Here is a 20,341-nt window from a genome sequence, read left to right as displayed (position 1 = left end):
CAAACGGGTGCAGCCCATCCTCAGGATGTTTTCATCTTTATTTCTTTAGCGGCAGTAACAACTTGAGGTGTTTTTTCTTCTTCCTTTGTTGCTTTAAACCCGGCTCTGTCACCGCGCACAGCTCCGTTCAGCTCCCCCTCCTCTCCTCTCCTCTCTGTGCGCGCAGGGCAGTCTAATAATGTTTCTCCGCTAACGCGTCGCTGTACATTGAATTAATGAGACACAAAGCTATCGCTGTCTTAAAGCGACAGCTCGGACTCGGGCAGCGCGCACAGGCAGCAGGCTGGAACATCCCATTACAGCTCAACAAACGAGGCAGTCTCTGAATTGGATGGATCTCTCTCACCGCCCTCCCTCACACATCTTGTCCTCACATGATGACAGATTTGTAGTTAAGAAACCCAGAAGAATAGACCCATGCAAACAAACAAACAAAGGCAGGCTTTGAATAGAGTTTTTTTTTTATTACTGTACAATAAATCACAATGCAGCCCCCAACCCCCACCTCACAGTCTGCACTTTGGTCTGTTTGATTAAAACAAGTCCCTCCATCCTGCTAAGAATTTATATGTAAACATCAACATGTTTTGTAGGCACATTCAGCTCCAAACATGTGAAGACACCCTTGCCTCAATTATCTCCTCCCTGTACATCTCCCTCACCCCTCCACCTCAAAGAAAGCACTTGGCTTCAGGCACACGTCCCCCCTCCTGCCACCTTTCAGTGGGTGTACAGGGAGGCAGTGAAGACAATGTCCCTGCGGATGGCCAAGGAGGCCTTCTCCATCTTGCTCCCCAGGACGGAGTCTCCCACGATGCGGGCGGCCTGTCTCACCTCCTTCAGCACCTCGTCCAGGCGTTGGATGCAGCGGACCACCGTGCCCTCCTGGACGTCCGTGAGCTGGGCGATCTCTGCGAAGGGCTGGGACGGGACAGAGGAGGTGGTGAGCGACGAAGAGGAAACTTTAACAGCACGAATCACATCTTAAGTTTATCCATTCATAAAGTAAAGAAAGGAGACAGTTTCTATGGTAACATTCTGGTACTCCAGGATACTCTGTCTGGGGTGACATAAAGTGATAAACTCATTATATTTTGTAACATTAAATTGCATGTGATGAATAAAAACATGATTAGATTTGCAGGCAGCTTTAAAAAAACAAAGAACTTTTTAAGAACCACAAATCCTGATACCTGAAGCCAAAACTGAGAAGTTAGTGTTTAAATTCTCATGATTGTTCACAACATGCAGTTTGAGTAATCACACTACTTGTCTTCTAATCTTTGTCCTTATTTGCAACTGAATGATCGGGCTTGTTTTTGAGCTTTACTTTTCTTTTGGCAAGTACAAAGACCTGCAAAAATAAACCAGTGATGCTGTTTAACCGCTCTGCAGATCAGAAAAACAACAACAGAGTTTAAAACAATTTTCATATAAGAAGAAATCACCTTGGGTTCTTCTGAGTAAAGAAGTAAAGCTCAGAGGACAGAAGTGGAGTCAACATTTCAAAGAAATAGAGTAGTATCTACATTATAGCAGCAACTGATGGAGAGGAAATGCTACATGTAATGGGGGGGGGGGGGGGGGGGGGTGTAAGAATATTTCTGAGGTTGCGTATGTTGAGAAGACAACAGTTAATTTCTTAAGATTTGATAACACTTATTGTCAACACCCAGAATTAAAAGCAAGTCTGAATCTGCAAACAGCCATGTTGGAGTAAATATAAATGTCTTTTGGCTCTAACCTGGGACTGTAGATTTCAGGGAGTGTATTAATTTGGTAACTGCCAAAATTACTGGGTCATGTATTTGTTTAAAATCTTGTTAGCAGCCTGTAAGAAATCCATCACAAAGAAATGACAAAAACTGGATCCACCAACGCAAGACGAATGGCAGTTATGAAACTGAGTCACATGATAAGACTTCAGGAGGAACAGTGTTGAGAAAAATGGAAGAAAGAGGCCAAATCCAGGTGTCAATGACAGGTAATAGGAACAAATTATAGTTTGTTTGTTTTTTATTCCTTTTTGCTTTAAAGGGTTAAAAATAAATAAATAATCTTATAAATATCACCAGTCCCAGTAACAGCAGGGATTAAAGTGCAATCTCTGTCATCTGGCACTGAGTGTTGTCTTAATCTGGATTCTTCCCTCCTGTTTGGGGCTAAATGTGCTCATCAGGTAGGCAGAGCTGGTGGATTAATATTAATATGCGTTACACTTTCTCGTCTCAGCAGAGGAACAGCACATCTGTGACCCGATGACTTGTTAGGTGGATTTAAGAGGATCACGCTCACCTCTGCTCCGAGAGCCCCAGCAGACTGAAAACTGCTTTTACTTCCTCTGTTCTCAGTGAAGTCATTCCCACACATTCTTAGACATACTTCCTCTCACCAAAAGGTGTGACTGGGGTCAAATAAAGCCCAACAAAGTGTTAAACCTCACCATTCCCCTGGCCCAGCAGTAAACCACCTCTGTGAGCCCAAACTTGAACTGGCCTACAAACTCCTCAGCCGTCTGCGGTATCCCACACTCCCGCTGCAGCTCTCCGATGCGCTGAGCCACCGACTTCACCTGCTCGATGCCCTGGTAGAGAAAAATGACAAGATCGGGATGCTGAGTTCAGCTGGTGGCCGGATTTGATCATGTAGGTACAAGTGACTCGCTCTCCCGCCTCTCAGTGTGGACATTATGAACCTGCTTTACAAACCGCGTCGCTGTACTTCTGATCTTCTAGTGTCTGCACTGCTACTTAAGTCATCACTAATTCAGGCTGCCATAAAGCTCCTTCGTGTTTAAGCAAAAGACTCGGCGAGTGATTTAAAAGTGAGGGAGTGACTGGGGTGAGTCAGGTGACGTGCCCTCGCCATCCTTCCTGCGGGACGTTGTTCATCAAATGTGCACAGTGTCACGTGATGTGAGTGTTTGTGTGTGAGTGAGTCATAAGGAAAAAAAACTCCTCTGCCTCCTCACCTCCTGCAGCGTGTTGGTGATGTGCGGCTCCACCTGGGTGTTCTGAGTGAAGACCAGACAGGACAGCAGGGCGGCGCTCTCCTCGGGCGCCAGCGGGCTCAGGACGTTCTCGAACAGAAGCTCCGTCAGCAGCAGCTCGTGGCTGCTGATCTGACAGGCTACGCGGCCTTTCAGCTGCACTGCCCCGCCGCTGTCGATGTACTGGAGGGACTGAAGGACCTGAGGGAGGCCGGCGAGGAAAATAAACCTCTGAGTTTGTTTATTTTTGTGGAGTTTTGAAGGAAAAAGTGCTACTAAAACCTGGGAAACTATGCTAACAGATAAAAAATGTCAAGCATTCAACAACTTGAGTCCAGACTGAAAAATCTCACTGATATGAAATTTGAGGAGTAAGAAGAAATGTGGAGGGATTGCACTAGCTGTGACTGAAAGGTGGTGCAATCCCAGACATTTTACTGCAAAGGGAGCCTGAGGGAGTTCCTTATTGGTTCAATGTCCTGATGAGGATGACTGGATCCTCCATCACCTGACAAAGAGCTCATGCAAATGGCCAAGTGTGATAATGAATGACCACCTTCTGCACCATTACTGAACGTGCAGCTGAACGCTTTGAGCTCGTTTACTGCCTCATACCAGCTCTTTAATATATAATACTTAGGGCTGTCCCACATTTCTTTGGCAAGCAAGTGGCTGGTTCGATTCCAGATGTGGAGCCAAAAGTAGCATTGTATAACATTTGTACTTTGATTTATTGATTCAACTGTTGGGATAAATAAAGAATGATTCTGTGATGAGGCGGTGAATCTTTGTCACTTTTAAATAATTTTTTTCCTCAAGCGCCACCTGGAGGATGAATTTTGCTTGTCTTGTGAAATGTAAACAGCACAGCGGGTAGAGTCTGCTTTAAGTGCTGAATAGCAAACATATGCATGTTAATACTAAATTCTATAATGGCAAAAATAAACAGCTTGTTAGCATCAGTGTTAGCATAACAGACAGAATTCGATCAGTTGATTAAGGTAATTTTTAAATATTAGCTCCTTTCTTTGTCTCTAAATTAAATATTTTTAGATTTTTTTCACCTATTTTAATGCTTTTATTAGAGACATAATCAGCAGAGAAAGACAAACGCAGCACAGATCCCACCTGGACTCAAATCGAGGACAATGTAGCAAACTTCTGATGTCTTGGGAATTATTGAGATTATCAAAAACCTCATTTAAGCAAACTGACTTTTGGGAAATTGTGATGGGAACATTTTTTATGTCTAAAGGTATTATAAATTCAATAATTCATAGACCTACGATCACACAGGAAGATGACGAAGAGGAAAATATTCCGATCTGAGAAGCAACCGAGAGGTCTTTACACTTTTTTTTTTTACTCAGTAAATGACTGACTTATAAAAATAGCCGGTGATTCATTTTTCTGCCAACGGACAGAAACACGTCAGGATAAAGACTCTCATCCAAACCTTGATCCTCTGGTGGTATTCTGGCAGCAGAGTCAGAGACTGGTCCGACACAAGGAAGAGGAGCTGGTCCAGCTCTTCCTGCAGGCTCATCCTCTCCTTAATCCGAGCAAACTGACACACACAGACACACAGGATACTCAATTTGAGAAATGAAACAGCAGAACTTGGCCTAAATCCAGTGAATTCAACAGAGAAGAAGATAATAAAAAACTTCTGTACTCTCATTAACGCATCTTTAGCTAACGCAGCTTTAAACCACTGAGGACGATCTCCACACCGCCAATTTTTATTACCCACAAGGTTGAATAAAGACATAAGGAAATGTGAATGTGCAGTGATAACAGGAGACACTGATACTGCAAGTAAGAGCTTGTTATCTTGCAGAGTAACGAGAGAGAGAGAGTGTGTGTGTGTGTGTGTGTGTGTGTGTGTGTGTGTGTGTGTGTGTGTGTGTGTGTGTGTGTGTGTATTGGTGGCTCAAATAACACGCTGTGCCTGTGAGACAGTGATGAGCTGCAGCTATGAGCCTATATGGGTAATTATAGAAGCAGTCAGCTCAGATTCTTGCATCTTATCTCCCCAATGAAGCTGCCAGGAAGACAGGAGAGACGGCACAGAAGCAGAGATCTGGTTTTTGAGTTTGATGTTATTATTGTGAAATTAGAACAGGGGGGAAAAATTGGAAGGATAAAAAGAAACTGGCGGTGTTGTGAGAAGGGAGAAACGAGAGACGCTATCAAGGAGGGGGGCCGGTCTTATGTAAGGATGTTAATTAGCTGCATAGATGTGTAACTGCTGCACAAAATAAATGTGATTTTCTTTCTTTATGAGCAAACACTCGGGCTGAGACACTTTTCTCATTGCAGGATATTTTAAAAACTGTCGCGCGCACACGCACACACACAGACACACACCTGCTCTGCGAACATGGGTGAGTGGATGCAGTTGAAATCTCTGAGGCTGTCTTGCAGCACACGGAGCCTCATGTTGGCCTCCACCACATCAACGCTCTTCAGCTGGAGGTCATTGACGGGGTCAAGGGTTGCTATGCCGCCAGGGTTAGCCTCTGCCAATCGAAGCAGCTCCTGTGTCGCCGTGGAGATGGCTTGACCAGGAGGATCAAGCCTAAAGGACAAAGGGAAGTGATGAAGATTTTTAGCTCGACAGTGTAGACTGATCTGAGAAATGCAAGAAAATGGCAACAACAACAAAAAAGGCCAGATATTTTTAAACTATAGCAGTGACAAAAAAGAAAAGGTGGTAATCCATCTGGTAGAGTGATGAGGCCCTTTTCATTTCTCCCTGTAAACCCTGTCAATATCTGTACTGTCGCTTTCATAAGAGAACAAAAAACACAGTAAAAACCAGCTAAAAATAAAAGAAAATACAAAAGAAAATCAATAAAGATATGTAATTATGAAGCACAACCAGCAACAGAATCAGACAAATGTATATATTTTCACCTCCTACTTCATTAGGTACACCTATTCAGCTACATATTACATGCCAACATTTAATCAGCCAATCACATGGCAGACATTCAGTGGAATTAGGTATGTAGACATGGTCAAGACAACCTGCTGAAGTTCAAACTAAGCATCAGAATGAGGAAGAAATGTGATTAAAGTGATTTTGAACGTGACATGGTTGTTGGTTGAAGTATTTCAGAACTGCTGGTCTCCCAGGACTTTCCCACACAACCATCTGTAGGCGGATAGAAAGGCAACAGTAACTAAAATAACCACTAACTACAACCAAACTATGCAGAAGAGCACCTATGAATGGGCAACTTATTAAAACCTCGGAGCAGGTGACAAACCGAGGTTACAATTCAACCAGGAAAAATGTTGCCTGGTATAATGAGTCTTGATTCTTCCTGCAACATTCACATAGTCGGGTCAGAATTTGGGGTATATAACATGAAAGCATGTGAGAGATATTTTCTTGGCACATTTTTGGCTTCTTAGCACCAACTAAACATTGTTGCTGATCATGGTGATCCCTTATGACCCATCTTCTGATGGCAGTATAACACGCCGTTTCACGCTGTTGAAATAGGATCCTCATTAGAAAAATAAATAAAGTTCTTAAATCACGACAAAGACAACAAATGCATACTTGAATCGTGGCTGTTGCCTCTTGTTGTAATTATCGATGATCCTTTCTGGAATCACTTTGAGGGTTTTCACCGTGATGGCTGAGATGTCCTGAAGCTTCAACTTCTGCACCGTGTGGCTGCAGGGGCCTGATGAACGTTAAAGGCAAAACAGAAAATTAATTACATCAAATAATTGAAAAGTGGTTCGTGAAAGCGATCACACAGAGCTGGCTAGCATCTGCAGCTAACCCCACCTCCTCACCTTCAGGTATGAAGAGAGACGTGTTGTGGAGGTGAGGCAGAGCGGCGTTGTCGTTGTCTTTTCCTTCCTCGTTGCCCTTCTCACAGATGATGAGGGCTGTGAAGGTGCGGTTCACAGAGGCACTGGACACCTGACGCACAGAGAAAAGTCAGAGAACGATACGGGAGCAAGGACACTGTACACTGTTCACACATGAGGGAGATCTGTGGCAATCCAAACACATGCAGGTTGGGTGACGCAGAAACTCTACACCACCCTCTGCTGAGAATGAGCGTCTGGATGTATTTCCTCTTTTACTGGTGACCCGTTCAGCTTTTATGTCACCTGTCTCACCAGTGAGACCAGAGGCTGGGCACAGAGCTCATATGGAGACTTGTTCAGCTCAACATCGCCGACAATATTATTTAAGAAAAATTCTTCTTTGTGACTCTGTATCACTTGCTGATTGTCTCACTGTCCGTAACATTTTCCCATTTTCCTTTTGCCACGATGTTCATCAACTAATTCCTCCACTTTAGCCCAGAGTTGATCTAATAGGCAGTAGCCACTGTCAACAGAGAGCAAACTCAGCACATAGGATACGGTCCGCACATGGTTCACAAAACACAGGTATTTCAAAGAACAGACCCTCAGCCTTAATTTGAGCAGATAAAACAAAAGTATTGTACTGACTTTGAACATCTAAGCACCAAAGCAACCTATAAATAACACAAACTTCATTAGAAAAAAAACAACAGAGCTGAAGAGCCTGATTAATAGTTCCGTTTTATTTATTTTTTTAGGCAAAACAACATCTTTGGTACCAATTTTTAAAATTTTATTTGTGTGAGCAAAGAATTTGAAACCAGATGATTTTAGGTTATTGTTTACTTTCTGTGTATTCATCTCACTGGAGGAATTAACGACACTGAAACATGCATCAAACTAGCAACTTTCACTTTTCGCTCAATAATCAGCCATTTTTTAATCCTAGTTTGCATTTTTATACAAAATCTGATTATTTATTTCACTTGTTAATTGCCACTGTTACATAATTCTACACAAATAAGCTATTCTTTTCTTTATGAAATAAATCCTATGTAAGATTTAACCCCTCTTTAGGTTTTTATCTTTTGCACAGCACAATCAGGTAAGTGTCTGATTGCTCATGCATCCACAGTCACACAAAACCGTCTTCATCCACAAGTAGTATCTGCTCTGAAACAGGTAATATGACCCCAAATAGTCCTGGTGTCACAGAATAGCTGTGGTTGGGTGTCACACTGAATATACACCTACCTGTAGGATAACTCCTAAGGCGTTGAGATGCTGTTTGTTGTTAACTACAATGACTCGACCCACTGAGAGAGCCTTGAGCCCATTCACAGACTCCAGAATAGCGTGCTGAGATTGAGACGGGGAGGAAATGATAAAGGTAAACAAGCAGCTGATTAAAGCTGTATGAATGTAATCGTGATTCTGAATATGTGCGAGTTTACCTGGACTGCTTCTGTGGTTTTCTTCAGCTCGGTGACCGTGTGGTAGTAAGGCAACAGGTCAGAGAGCTGGCCCTCTGTGTCCACGGAGGGCATAGCGGACAACATCTGCTTCAGCTGGCTGATCCTCTTCTCGTGGGTCTGCAGCAGCAGCAGCAAGACAGATGAAAAAGAGACATTTCTCAGCTGCTCTTAGACAGGAAAAATGTTACAGAGCAACAATTCAATGAAGCTGTAAATGTTACCTGAGTATCTCTGTGGCTTTCAGAGAAGCTCCTCCTCATCATGTCGGTCACACGGAGAGCTTCGACTCGCAGCAGGTTGAGGATCATGGTGTAAGTCAGTCTGAACTGGGACTGGAGAAGGGTGGGCTTACCCTGAGGGAGACACACAGGAAGAAGAGTCAGCACAGAAATGGGATGCAAACCATTTTCTAAAGCTAGAAAATCAAAACTGCTCTGATTCCAATTCATCTACTGACGCCACTGATTTCTTTTTTAAAGCGTAACACTTTGTAATTGCTTACAGCCACACCACCCAGCGTATACCTGATCTCACCCCAGCAGATTTTGTATTTACTTGGGTTATCTTAGCCTAATATTAGGATTTGTTTAATGATATGAAACGTGCAAAAAAGAAACTAACAAACCAACAAATATAGGAAAGAGGAAAATACTTTTTCACAGCACTGTATATCTCAAAAATTAATATCAGCCTTGAAAGTCCAGAAATATTGTGAAAAAAGACCACAGCCTATTTAATTTTGCACCATCTGTAGAAGAGGAGGCTCTGGCTTTCTACATTTACAAAAGAAAGTAAAGCATCCATGAAAGAAAAAAGGATAAAAAACACAATTTGTGTTTCAGTTCCACACTGAACCCAAAGCAGTGCTTTTCAAACTGGCACAGAGGGAGACTGTGTTAAAATAGCCCACTCAACTGTGTAATTAAATGTTAAATGAATAACGGAGCGTGCAACACCTTCCTTGAATCACAGCCAAAATAAACAAGCGGTGCAGCTTTGCTTTAGATGTGGAGAGATGGGTACCGAGAGACTTGAGTGGAACGATGTATAAACCCACGCGGCAGGTAGATGTTATGAAATGAAACCCTGCTGCGGCCCTCACCAGCATCATGACGTGCAGATCTGCCATCTCGTGAACGCCGGCTTTACACAGAATGATCACAGTGCCCGTGGCGTCCAAACCTCTCCGGCCCGCTCTGCCCGCCATCTGAATATACTCACCTAAAAATATGGTTCATGGCATGAGCACAGGTCTCAAAATGCTTGTTTTTCCTCAGCTACAATTTATCCTCAAGGACTAGAAAGCATTAGTGATGGCGGCTGAGATGGAGAGTATCAAACCTGGCAGCAGATTTCGGAAGCCGGTTCCATCATGTTTCCTGATGCTGTCGAACACCACGGTCCTGGCGGGCATGTTCACTCCCATCGCAAAGGTCTCGGTGGCAAACAGCACCTGGGAGAGGAAGGGAAGATGCAGACAGCTGGTAGAGCTATTTTTATTTGCAAATGAAGGTGAGTGTAGCAAATAGGTGGGGTTGCAGCACAAAATTGTCTCTTTTTCCTCTGATCTCATTCTTCCAAAGAGAAAACGAGCCCTGTAGCTACATCTCATCCAAGATTCAGCCTGCAGGCTCACTAACCATCATCCGCTTTTCTGACCACAGCTATTACAGAGAAATTCCAAGTCATTTCCATCAAATACTTCCCCACCTGATCATCACAGATTTGCTTGAGAAAACAAATTCCAAGAAAAAGACGCACTTGATATTAAGATATGGAAAGATATTTTTCTACCACCATATTTGTTTTCACAGAATTCTCTGATTTGCTAATTGTGCATAACTTTAGTTTTTTCCTCACTGCAGCGTTACTGACGATATTAGTGCAGGTGGTTACACCACAGATTAACATCTGCACCCCATGAGACCATTAATACTTATGTATTAAGTGTGGTGCATTGCTCCCTCTGCCACAATAATCTCAATAACATCCTGTAGTGTGTGTTGCACCAATATTTTCAAAAGCATGATTTCAAACACAGCTGTGGTCCAAGCCACATTAGCATCATAGCTTTATTTCAACTTCCAGTCACGCTCACCTTTACGAGGCCTCTGGAAAAAAGCATCTCAATGACCTCCTTCAGGATTGGCAGGATCCCGCTGTGATGGACTGCGATTCCTCTCTTCAACAGGTCTCTCATGAGCAAGATCTAAAAGAAGACCCCAATGACAAGTTTAATGTTACATTAACATGTTCTATTGTGGGCAAAACACCATAAATCTTTGACTGGAAGTCAGTTTAAGTGTGCTGCAAATTAAGCCGCTGTTTAAGAAAAGTCTAAAATCCTAAAAAGCACAAAGATTCAGTCATTTTCAAATTAAAATTGATTGTATTTACGGAAATAAATTAATTATGCATATTCTTTCATGTCCATGTTGAGTGTATGTAAACTAACCACGTCTGTGCATATGCTGCAGTGAAACTGCACACCAAAATAGCAAATCTTTTTATATGCCTTCATTATTACGATGAATATATTGTACCTAGGGGAGCTTTTTGTTCCAGATGATTATTAAATACTCATATAAAAGAAGAAATTATCATTCATCACAATTCAGAAAGCAGCCTGTATTAACAGTCTGGGGGAGAGGAAAAGCAGGGCCCCTGCTGACTGCTCGTTACTACCTGAGGCAGCTGCCGGTCTGCTCCTCGGAGGCGAGTGAGACTTTTCTGGAAGAAAGAGTGAATTTCCGCCTTCTCTATGGAGGTGGTTAGGTCCATGGAGTCCAGCGAGCGGGCGTTCTCGTCACAGCGTGTTCGAGAAAAGGTGAACGCAACCACCGGGGTCTGCTGCCGCTGGGACAGGAAGTGCAGCAGGGTGAGCCACACTGATCGGTCCTGTGGGGTGAAGCAAATAATTAAAAAATAGGGAGATGGATGAAAACAGGAAATAAGAGGATGACTTGGAGAGAAATCAAAAGGCAAAATAGTGACAAAAGAGAATTACCTGACTAGCGGTGGTGTTTTGAGAGGTGTTTTTTGTGCCAAATGACTGAGCATGTTTGCTGGTGCGCTCCTTCTTAGCATCGACGGCTGCGTAGTATCTGAACAAGAAACACAACTTCCTCTTTGAGAAACAACTTCAAGAAATTATTAACTAGGGAAGCACCACGCGGCGAAGCTGTACCCTTTAGTGAGGAAGTTTCCTGTAGCATCCACCAGCAGGAACATCTCTTTCTGAGTCTTGGTGCTGTTCCCCGTGTACAGATAATGCTCCAAGGGCACGGGTCTCTTTAGTGTGCTGATCACATAAATGTGCCTCTTCTTAATACGACTGGGGTAAAAAAAAAAAAAACAATAATAAGGGCGAGACAGAGAAATGCAATTAATGGCAGAAGCTGAAGTCTTGCTTTGAATCGTTTTGTGCGAGAGCAGATTTCTAAAGGAGAATTACCGACTGCAGCCACTGTCACCACTCCACAATTAGCTCTCTAATGCTCAGTGGCTGCTGTCAGCGTGGTGCACCTACCCGATCCACTCACTGAACTCCAGAGCGTTTGGCACTGTGGCGCTGAGAAGAATGATACTGACGTGATCGGGAAGCATAATCAGAACCTCCTCCCACACAACCCCTCTCTGAGGAAAGCAAACACGAGAGGAAAGTCAATTAACCTCGAAAATCAGCTGGAAAAAAATGAATCCGTGGGTGCGCTCCCTGACCTCAGCGTCGTTGATGTAGTGAACCTCATCGAAGATCACCCACTCCAAGTCCCTGATGACCTCTGAACCGTTGTAAAGCATAGACCTGAGAGAGGAGAGGACGGAGCAATCTAGAAACTTTACTCTACTCAATACGTTGCTTCTAATATATACAACAAACAGTCCGAGCACCTGAGGATCTCAGTGGTCATGATGAGGCAGGACGACTCAGGACTGAGCTGGACGTCGCCCGTAAGGAGTCCAACGTCCCCAAATGTGTTTTTAAAGTCTCTGAACTTCTGATTGGACAGAGCCTTGATAGGAGATGTGTAGATGGTCCTTTAAAAACACAAGAAAGAGAGAGAGAGGAAAATAAACCTCTAATAAACCTCTGCAAAGAAAAAACACTTTAATCTGGATGTTATAGGTCTAATTATGTATTAAATATATATATTAGAAGACTACAGACTGTGAAGTCTAATAATGCCAAACAAGAACAAAATAATGACATTAAAAACTTTATGTTCGACCACAACACTAAACAGCTGTTTACCCGTTATACAAAACCTGTTACTTGCCTCACTGTCAGGTAACACATGATAACAACAAGCAGTAACAGTCTTCAGATTAAAGGGTTACATATGTTAAATGTATTGATTCCTGCATACACTTTAAGTATAGAAAAATTAAAAAACAAACACCAGTCGATAAATATAAATCACCAAGTATCAGCCATCCATTGGATAGGAAGGAAAACAGTGTAAATGTTTGGAAACGCAAAGTATTTGACTTTTGTGCCACCTAGTGGTTGTGTCAGAATAACAAAGACTGTGAAAGTGCCAACAAAAGCTGCTTTTATTCTGGGGTGTAATATTTATTTATTTGAATCTAAGTCATGTTAATCATCTGCCACAGAACAGTTTGAAGTAAACCTTAAATAAGAAACTTAGCCCTAATATAACCACTCTATCATTACCTAATGGTGAGACTCCTGCTATTAAAATATTAAAAGTAAGTTTTTACTATTTATTTTATGATTTAGTTATGACACTTTAATCTGTGTGTGTTTGTTTACTGTCCTCAAAGCTACATGATCGGGAGTCAAAGGTCAGCAGTGGCTCAGGTGACATCGTGAATCGTGAATCTCAAGTGAATCGTCGGTATGATTAAAAGTACTGTTTTAATGTTTGTGTTTAGCACTATAAACAACCCCTTTTTAAGATTTTTCTCAATGTGATTAAGTATAGCAGTGAACAGGCCAAACAATACTGCAGCATGGCATAATTTGATATTTATTATTATTTTATTTATATATTATTATTGTATATTATAATTTAAAATGTCGTAGCAGAGCATTTCCAGCTTGTTCCATTCTTTACTGGGGATTTATGTACTTTCATTTTAAGTACATGAATTAAGTTCATCTTGTCTTCTTTCTTCCTGGTGGTTCCTTCCTGGTATTCATTTGTATTCGTATTTCAAAAGTATTTATATAGTGCTTTTTTAATCCTATGAAGCACATGTTTTACACATGTAGAACTTTCATCAGGAGCAATTTGGGGTTCAGTATCTGGCCCAATGATGTGACATGTGGAGCTGGGGATCAAACCACCTTCGGCAGACAACTATGTGAGCTGTGAGTCACAGCTGTCTCGTGTCATTAGTGTTTCTTGCTTCTTTTCCAGCCTTGAAGACAAGAACAACCTCTGTCTTACAGCTTGTACTGAAAAAGGGTTTAGCTCACCTCTGAGCTGTGCACAAATACACACCTCGTCATGTGTTTCTGTGAGAGAGCGATGGCGTACTCGGCCACCACTGTTTTTCCAGCAGACGTGTGCGCGGCCACAAACACGGAGTCGTGAGCTTCCAGCCTCAGCACGGCCTGCTTTTGGAAAACATCGAGCTCAAAAGGCCACTGCAACAGAGAAACAGGAAAAAAGAAAAAGGTTTTCACTTAACAGCTCACCACATGCCGTGTTCAGAGAAGCAACAGAGAGAGGTGAAAATATCAAAATAAGACAAATGGATTTTATTTTTTGTTATGTTGAACCCAAACCTTGAAAGCTGGGTTTGGGATGCGTTTGTGGAAGTCATCGCAGGGTGATGTTATATTCACAGGAATGGCCCATTTCTTGTTTTCCTCTGTGTTCTCTTTTAGCTTTGATTTCTCTTCTTTTCCTTTCTCTGGAGGAGACGAGGATGACGCAGCATCCTGCAGGCAGAGGAGAAGGAAACAAAGCTTCAGAGCAGTTCATATTTAGCAACACTCGACAGTTAACTCACATCAATTTTCTTTTATTTTAATGTCTGTCTGTTTCCTGCTACGCGAATAGCAGCATTTATTTTACAAATTCTGCACTGGAAAAAGACTGAATTAAATTCAGAACTAAATACTGAAAATAGCTTTATCAACACCACAATTAAAGGATGAATGCAAGAGAGAAGGATTTCCAGATTTTACCTCTCGTCTTTTCTTTCTGCATCTATGACAACAAAGAACTGCAACTCACTGAGCACCACAAGCTCATGTAAATTAGCCTCTGGGCTAAATCTAGTTGGACAGTCATGGTCTTTAAAATTAATTTCTAGGGAGAGAACTGTGATGGTGGGCAGTAGTGTTAGGTATATTATAGGAATATTATACTGTACTAAACAACCGTGCTCCTGACTATCTCACCGACCTCCTCAGTCTCTATACTCCCAGCCGTTCTTTACGATCATCTGGTCAGTTACTTCTGGCCCAGCCCGGGCACCGTCTGAAGACTAGGGGTGATCGTGCCTTTGCCTCAGTAGCACCAAACCTATGGAATACTCTTCCTGCTATCATTCGTGCCTCTGACTCCATTCGGTCCTTTAAAGCATGCTTGAAAACCTGGCTTTTCCGACATGCTGATTGTCACCGCTCATTAGTTGCTGTATCGTTACTCATTTCTCTGGATTATCATGAATTCTCCCTATCCCTACTTACTAATGCCTTTGTTTGTTTTTGCTATTTTACCTTGTTTTAATGACTTACTGTTCAGTGTAATCATTTTACTGTTTATTCCTTACTGTGAAGCACTTTGGTGTACTCCCTGGTTTTAAATGTGCTATATAAATAAAATTGCATTGCATTGTACTCTGAACAATTCAAAGAAAGAATAAAAGAACGCATTCATGCCTGATACCAAACTTGCTTCCCATATTTCAAATTTTTCATTCATTTTCAAACGGTCTGTGTTTGAATTCATCTTCAGGGTTTCTCCTTGTTTAAAACAGGCTTTTGAGGGTTGGTGATACACATGTAAGAGTATGTTACTCAACAGATCTCCATGTGTTTGAATCCATTTCAAGTTAATTGAGTAAATGGCACCTCTGTTACATTTTAGGTGAATCTCCTTTGGTGGAGAACTAAATTACCGTATTTCCCGGACTACAAAGCGCACCTGAATATTAGCCGCACAAGCTAAAATCAGGGGAAAATCCTGTTTTGTACATACATTAGCCGCACCTGACCAAAAGCCGCAGGTGTTTCAATATTGACTTATCATATGTAAGAGAATATGCACAAAGCGAATTGTCAGGAAAGAGATGGCTGTTTGGAGACACACCCCTTTTATTAATATTTTGAAAATCAAGTTATGGGTACATATTTGCACATGTGCTGTGCTTCATAAATGAGTAACAAATGTAGTACATAACAGTAACCTACAGCACACCAGAAAAATAGATTCAGACTACCTTTTAGGCTCAGGTGCAGTGACACGGCTTTAACAAGAAGAAAAGTCAGTCATTCACCACCATCTTCCTGCGCACTAAAACCACCAAAGTCCTCTTCTCCAGTGTCGGAAACGAACAGGCTCAGGATGGCTTCGTCATCCACTCTCAGCTTCTTTCCTTCGTTGTCACTTTCAAAACCAAAGATAATCCTCATTGTCATTGTCAGTGTCGGAGTCGAACACCCTCTGAAGGGCCGTGGCGGTGTCCTCCTCTTCATCATGCAGCAGTCCAGCCCTTCGAAATCCGTTGGTGATCGTGGATGTTTGCACACTTTTCCACGCTGTCAGAATCCACCGGTAGAGTTGAGCACAACTTGCTTTTCGCAAGTTTATCGCCGCTCATCATCCACGACTCCAGCTGAACGCATAGCGCTACTTTGAAGTTTGTTTTTCGCGCTACTTGTACGGCACTATGTTGCCTGGCGGACGGACATGTGACCAACATACCACTCTTGAACCCCGATCCTTCCGCCAGGCAACGTAGTGCCGTACAACAGCGGAACAAACAAAACAAATCGTCTTACGATATCACAAAAATCATGGACAATCTATAGAAAAGCCGCACCTGACTAAAAGCCGCAGGGTTCAAAGCTTGTGCAAAAAGTAGCGGCTTATAGCCCGACAATTACGGTATGCTCAATGCATAAAAAACCCAACCTGTACATCAAAACTTTGTTTAAAGGTTGTCAGACGTCCACGTGACATCAGGCAGTATGTTTTTAAAAAAAGCAAATACGACATTCGTTTGATTGTATAATGACTGTGGTCAAGAAACATATTTGCCCTTTACATGCATCTACATGTAAATGACATCTCTAAAAGTGTTATGTCTCACTGTGGGTTGCACCGTGTTACTGTGGTAGAAGTTACGTTTGGTAGTACTGCTGCCTTGAGGAAGAAGGTTCTGGGTTCAGGTCTACTGGTTGGCTAACAGGCAACCACTTTTCTTTTTTCAATGTTTGTTCAAGATCTGAGTTTTCACCTTCGAACCAAACCTGAGCATTAAGATGTCGGGCAAAACTTCCTTTTCACTGAGTGTTTGCTGGATGGGAACCATCTCAATACACAACACAGGCGAATTTGACCACATGTAAAACTTCTCCCATCATATTAACCTTCAAATTTTTAATCGAGCTGTTTGCTATATTTACTTAAAGATATTGCGCTAATATTTATCATTCACAGTCATTCATTTCAGGGAGTATAATCTGAAGAAAAGCATTTTACCAGATATCTGAAATAAAAGATGTACCTTGATGCCCAGGTCTTCAAGACTGTTTGTTCGTGGTAGTTTGGGGGCATCTTCACTTTCTTTGTCTTTCTCCTTCTCCTCAAGCTGCAAACCACTAATGCCTTCCACGGTAGACAGGAGCGACATGAGGTTGACCTCTGGCTTCGCTATTTTGGCATCTTCAGGATACAATTTTAAAAAGACAAAATCATTAATTTATCTACTTTTAGACCATGTAGTATTTTTTTTTTTTTGTTGGGACAGTCTGAGTTCTAACCTTTGTCAGTAAAGTCCATCCCAGCTTTCAGTCCAGGGGCCACCTTCAGTAAATCTATAAAAGAGTAATGACAAACTCAAACTCTAAGAGGTGAAATAATAAAATATGTTTGACTTTATTTTACGTTGATCCTGCTTAAAAGAGGGAAAAAAATCACCACTCTCAAAGTCAATTTCCTCCTCCAGCTCAGATTTCTTCTTGATTTGTTCAAGCGTCAGTTCCTCCATTCCTCCTGTGACAATAACAACAAGAATATTAATAGATAACAAAACTCCTCAGTTTTGACATCTGAACTAAAGAAAGATACAGGAAATCACTAAGAAAAAATGCTTTGAATGAATGAAAGAATCTCACCGGGGAGGAACGGGTAGTTGGTGTTGCTTCCTCGAAGGCTTTCAGAAGGAGGCCCAGGCTGGCGCTGCAATGACAGCGAGTTCTTTGCAGACAGGCCGGTGTTCTCCAGTAACACCTACAGGTGAAAAAAAGAAGAAGAAAGAATACAGACCCAAAATGAAATGAATCAAGCCAACCTTTGATTACAGTGATAATGCGCAGGACCATAATGATAACCTGCTGCTAGACTCTGACTCTTCAATATGAACAAACAGATCTGAAGATAAAAGCAGAAGTGAAAAATAGTGACAACTTGAGTGTGAAAATTTTGTTTTTGCTTTTTAAATTAAATCTAGGTGGCCCTAAAATCTAAAAGATCTATTTTTTTCCAAAATGGATAAAATCAGTCTTGAAAAATATGTATAGAAATATGCATGTAAAGTTTTGGCCAATGACACAGTTGCTATACACAACCACAGTGAATTTCAAATCAAACAATCAAGATTTGATTGAAAAGCAAACTTGGCTTAATTCAAGGAGTTTAACAAAAGTTTTAACTGTTAAGGAATTACAGCCATTTAATACACAGTCCTCTAATTTCATAGGCTAAAAAGAAACTGGATAATTGATTGACAAGCAGTTTTATGATTAGGTCAGGCCTGTTCCTTCATTCTTCCATGACACATTAAATAAGAGAAAAGCTCTGGGGTTGATTCCAAGAGTTGGGCTTGCATTTGGTAGCTGTTCACTGGATCACTAAAAAGCCTAAAGAGATGCTGAAGAATGTGAAGGAGACCATTTTTAGGCTGAAAAAGCCAAATTAAACTTCTCAGAGAGTAAGGCATCTCCAAAAAAAGAAGTTGATCCAAGTATTAAAATGAACCACATATTTAAAACGACCACACATATTTAAAGCTGAAACAGCAAAGCACTTTTAATAAACAATAAGATACTCTTTGTCAGGTTCAATAATGATTTGACAATAATGATTTTATTTTAATAAGGAAAATGTTGCCACGTTACCTCAGTGAAGTCCAGCAGCATTCCTGTGGTCGGATCTCTGACAACAGACAGTCCCGAGTGAAGCGGAGATGGACAACAGTTGAGCAGAGAGTCAACGTCAACCTTCCTCTGGGTCACCCTGATGAGAACAGCAACACACACACACAAAAATCACATCTTTAAACATACGTTGATTTTAACCCAATAATAATTACAATATCAGATTTGACTTTCCCCCCGTAGACACGTTAGATTTCAGGAAGCAATGATTTCAAGAAACTCTCTTAATTATTTAGTGAAATCAATAAATATGCCTATTAGTGTTTTTTTTAATTAGCAATATAACAAACATAAATACTTGAGAAACTTCTGGAAGGCAAAGTCTTTGTCGTGTATAGGAAGCCATGCAGGGTCTCTTAAAAACTGTTTCTCTACTTCTGTCTCCAGGTTCAGGTTTGTGGGAGGAAGCCCGTGAGGGAGCTGTGGATGGAAAAAAAAGAGATCAGAGAGACATCCTGAAGAGCCACATAAACAAAACAAGTCAAATAATTCCCCTATATTTACATAAGTTATAAATGAACACCATCAACTATCCCCCAAAGATAAAACACAATCAAATCTTATTTAATATAAGCAATCAGCTCAGGTGAAACTAAACCATAATGTTAAGTCACTTAGATAATATGAAATTTTAATAAGCATCACTTTGAATAAGTTCTGAAGAAGCTAAATGTGCTAGATTAGGTGACTTGAATACAAAAATGTATGGGTAAAGCAATTGTACAAGGATTGGCTTTATTTGTTTTTGTTTTTATTTTGTTTCTTGTATCTAAAGTAATTCTCATTAGGAAACAAATAAATTAAATATTTTAAAGTCTTTGGGTCAACCCCCAGATTTGTATCTACTCCCTTGTTTATTTCAGAATGGGGAAAAAGTAGGTCTACATGGGTTTTCACTCACACTGCATAATCATAAAATCATAATACAAGGGAACAGGGCTTTAGTCTTAAAAAGCTCCACTGCAACGGCATCAGTGATTTCCAACCACAAGCCCGGAAGCATGCCATTATCGTTGAGTTGAAGAATTCTTAATCCTTTACATTAGGTTGTAACACAGACCAAATCATTTTATTGGACTACAACTTAGCTAAAATAGTATGAGTAAACAGTATCTTACTCCTTACTGACCGTGCTATGTGGAGGTAAAGACTGGCCGGGCACGGGGTGTGTGATAAGCTCAAACCTGCCAGAGCATCCCATCTCCAGCAGGGACATGGGCAGATCCATGGGGCCCGGAGGGGGCACATCTGCAGAGAGACAACATAAAGAGTCTGAATGGATGAGCAAGCACACATTCACGCAGGCTGCATTAAAAAGATGAAGAAAAAGACTGTCAGGTTAAATTAACCATTTATCTGGTCGTATTTATTCCGTAAATGCTTAACGGATATTACCACACTTACTTGCTGATTAGCTAAATATTAAATCTGTGCTTTATGAGGGTGCAGAAAGAAGCTACTCTGTTAGCCATAGCATCATAAGCTACATCAATGGAGCTAGTTAACCAAAAATAAACATAATACAGTTAGATATTTATAATTATTTAAGGAGCGGGCTTGACAAATTACAACCCACAACGTACTTAGTCTATCCATGCCCCCACAGTCGTTAACGAAAGCTAAAAGTTGCCACAAAGTAGTTGCTGCAGTGGCCACGGAAGTTGCCAAAATTGACAA

At 41.4% G+C, this 20,341-nt stretch overlaps 1 protein-coding gene across 1 annotated transcript; it reads right to left on the bottom strand.

Annotated features, from left to right (window-relative positions):
* Nucleotides 1-720: 720 nt before the first annotated feature.
* On the bottom strand, nt 721-20,323 carry skic2 (SKI2 subunit of superkiller complex). The gene is made up of 29 exons (XM_085345739.1): nt 20,248-20,323; nt 19,794-19,912; nt 18,963-19,084; nt 18,626-18,743; nt 17,624-17,738; nt 17,427-17,501; nt 17,270-17,323; nt 17,014-17,171; nt 14,060-14,215; nt 13,773-13,918; nt 12,196-12,342; nt 12,025-12,109; nt 11,834-11,940; nt 11,492-11,638; nt 11,312-11,408; nt 10,990-11,202; nt 10,403-10,513; nt 9,646-9,757; nt 9,407-9,525; nt 8,526-8,657; nt 8,284-8,421; nt 8,084-8,188; nt 6,806-6,935; nt 6,564-6,690; nt 5,360-5,570; nt 4,446-4,556; nt 2,972-3,190; nt 2,444-2,584; nt 721-921 (listed from the first exon to the last, which is right to left on the bottom strand). Exons 1-29 carry the CDS (start codon nt 20,258-20,260, stop codon nt 721-723), a joined length of 3,729 nt encoding a protein of 1,242 aa, XP_085201865.1. The 5' UTR covers nt 20,261-20,323.
* Nucleotides 20,324-20,341: the final 18 nt, after the last annotated feature.

Source organism: Diplotaxodon limnothrissa, linkage group LG22, assembly GCF_057381915.1.
Source record: "Diplotaxodon limnothrissa isolate DT_005_m linkage group LG22, D_limnothrissa_male_GT1.1, whole genome shotgun sequence".
NCBI classification, from domain to species: Eukaryota; Metazoa; Chordata; class Actinopteri; order Cichliformes; family Cichlidae; genus Diplotaxodon; species Diplotaxodon limnothrissa.
Note: the sequence above shows the minus strand (reverse complement) of the source record. Positions and strands in the feature narration are given on the sequence as shown.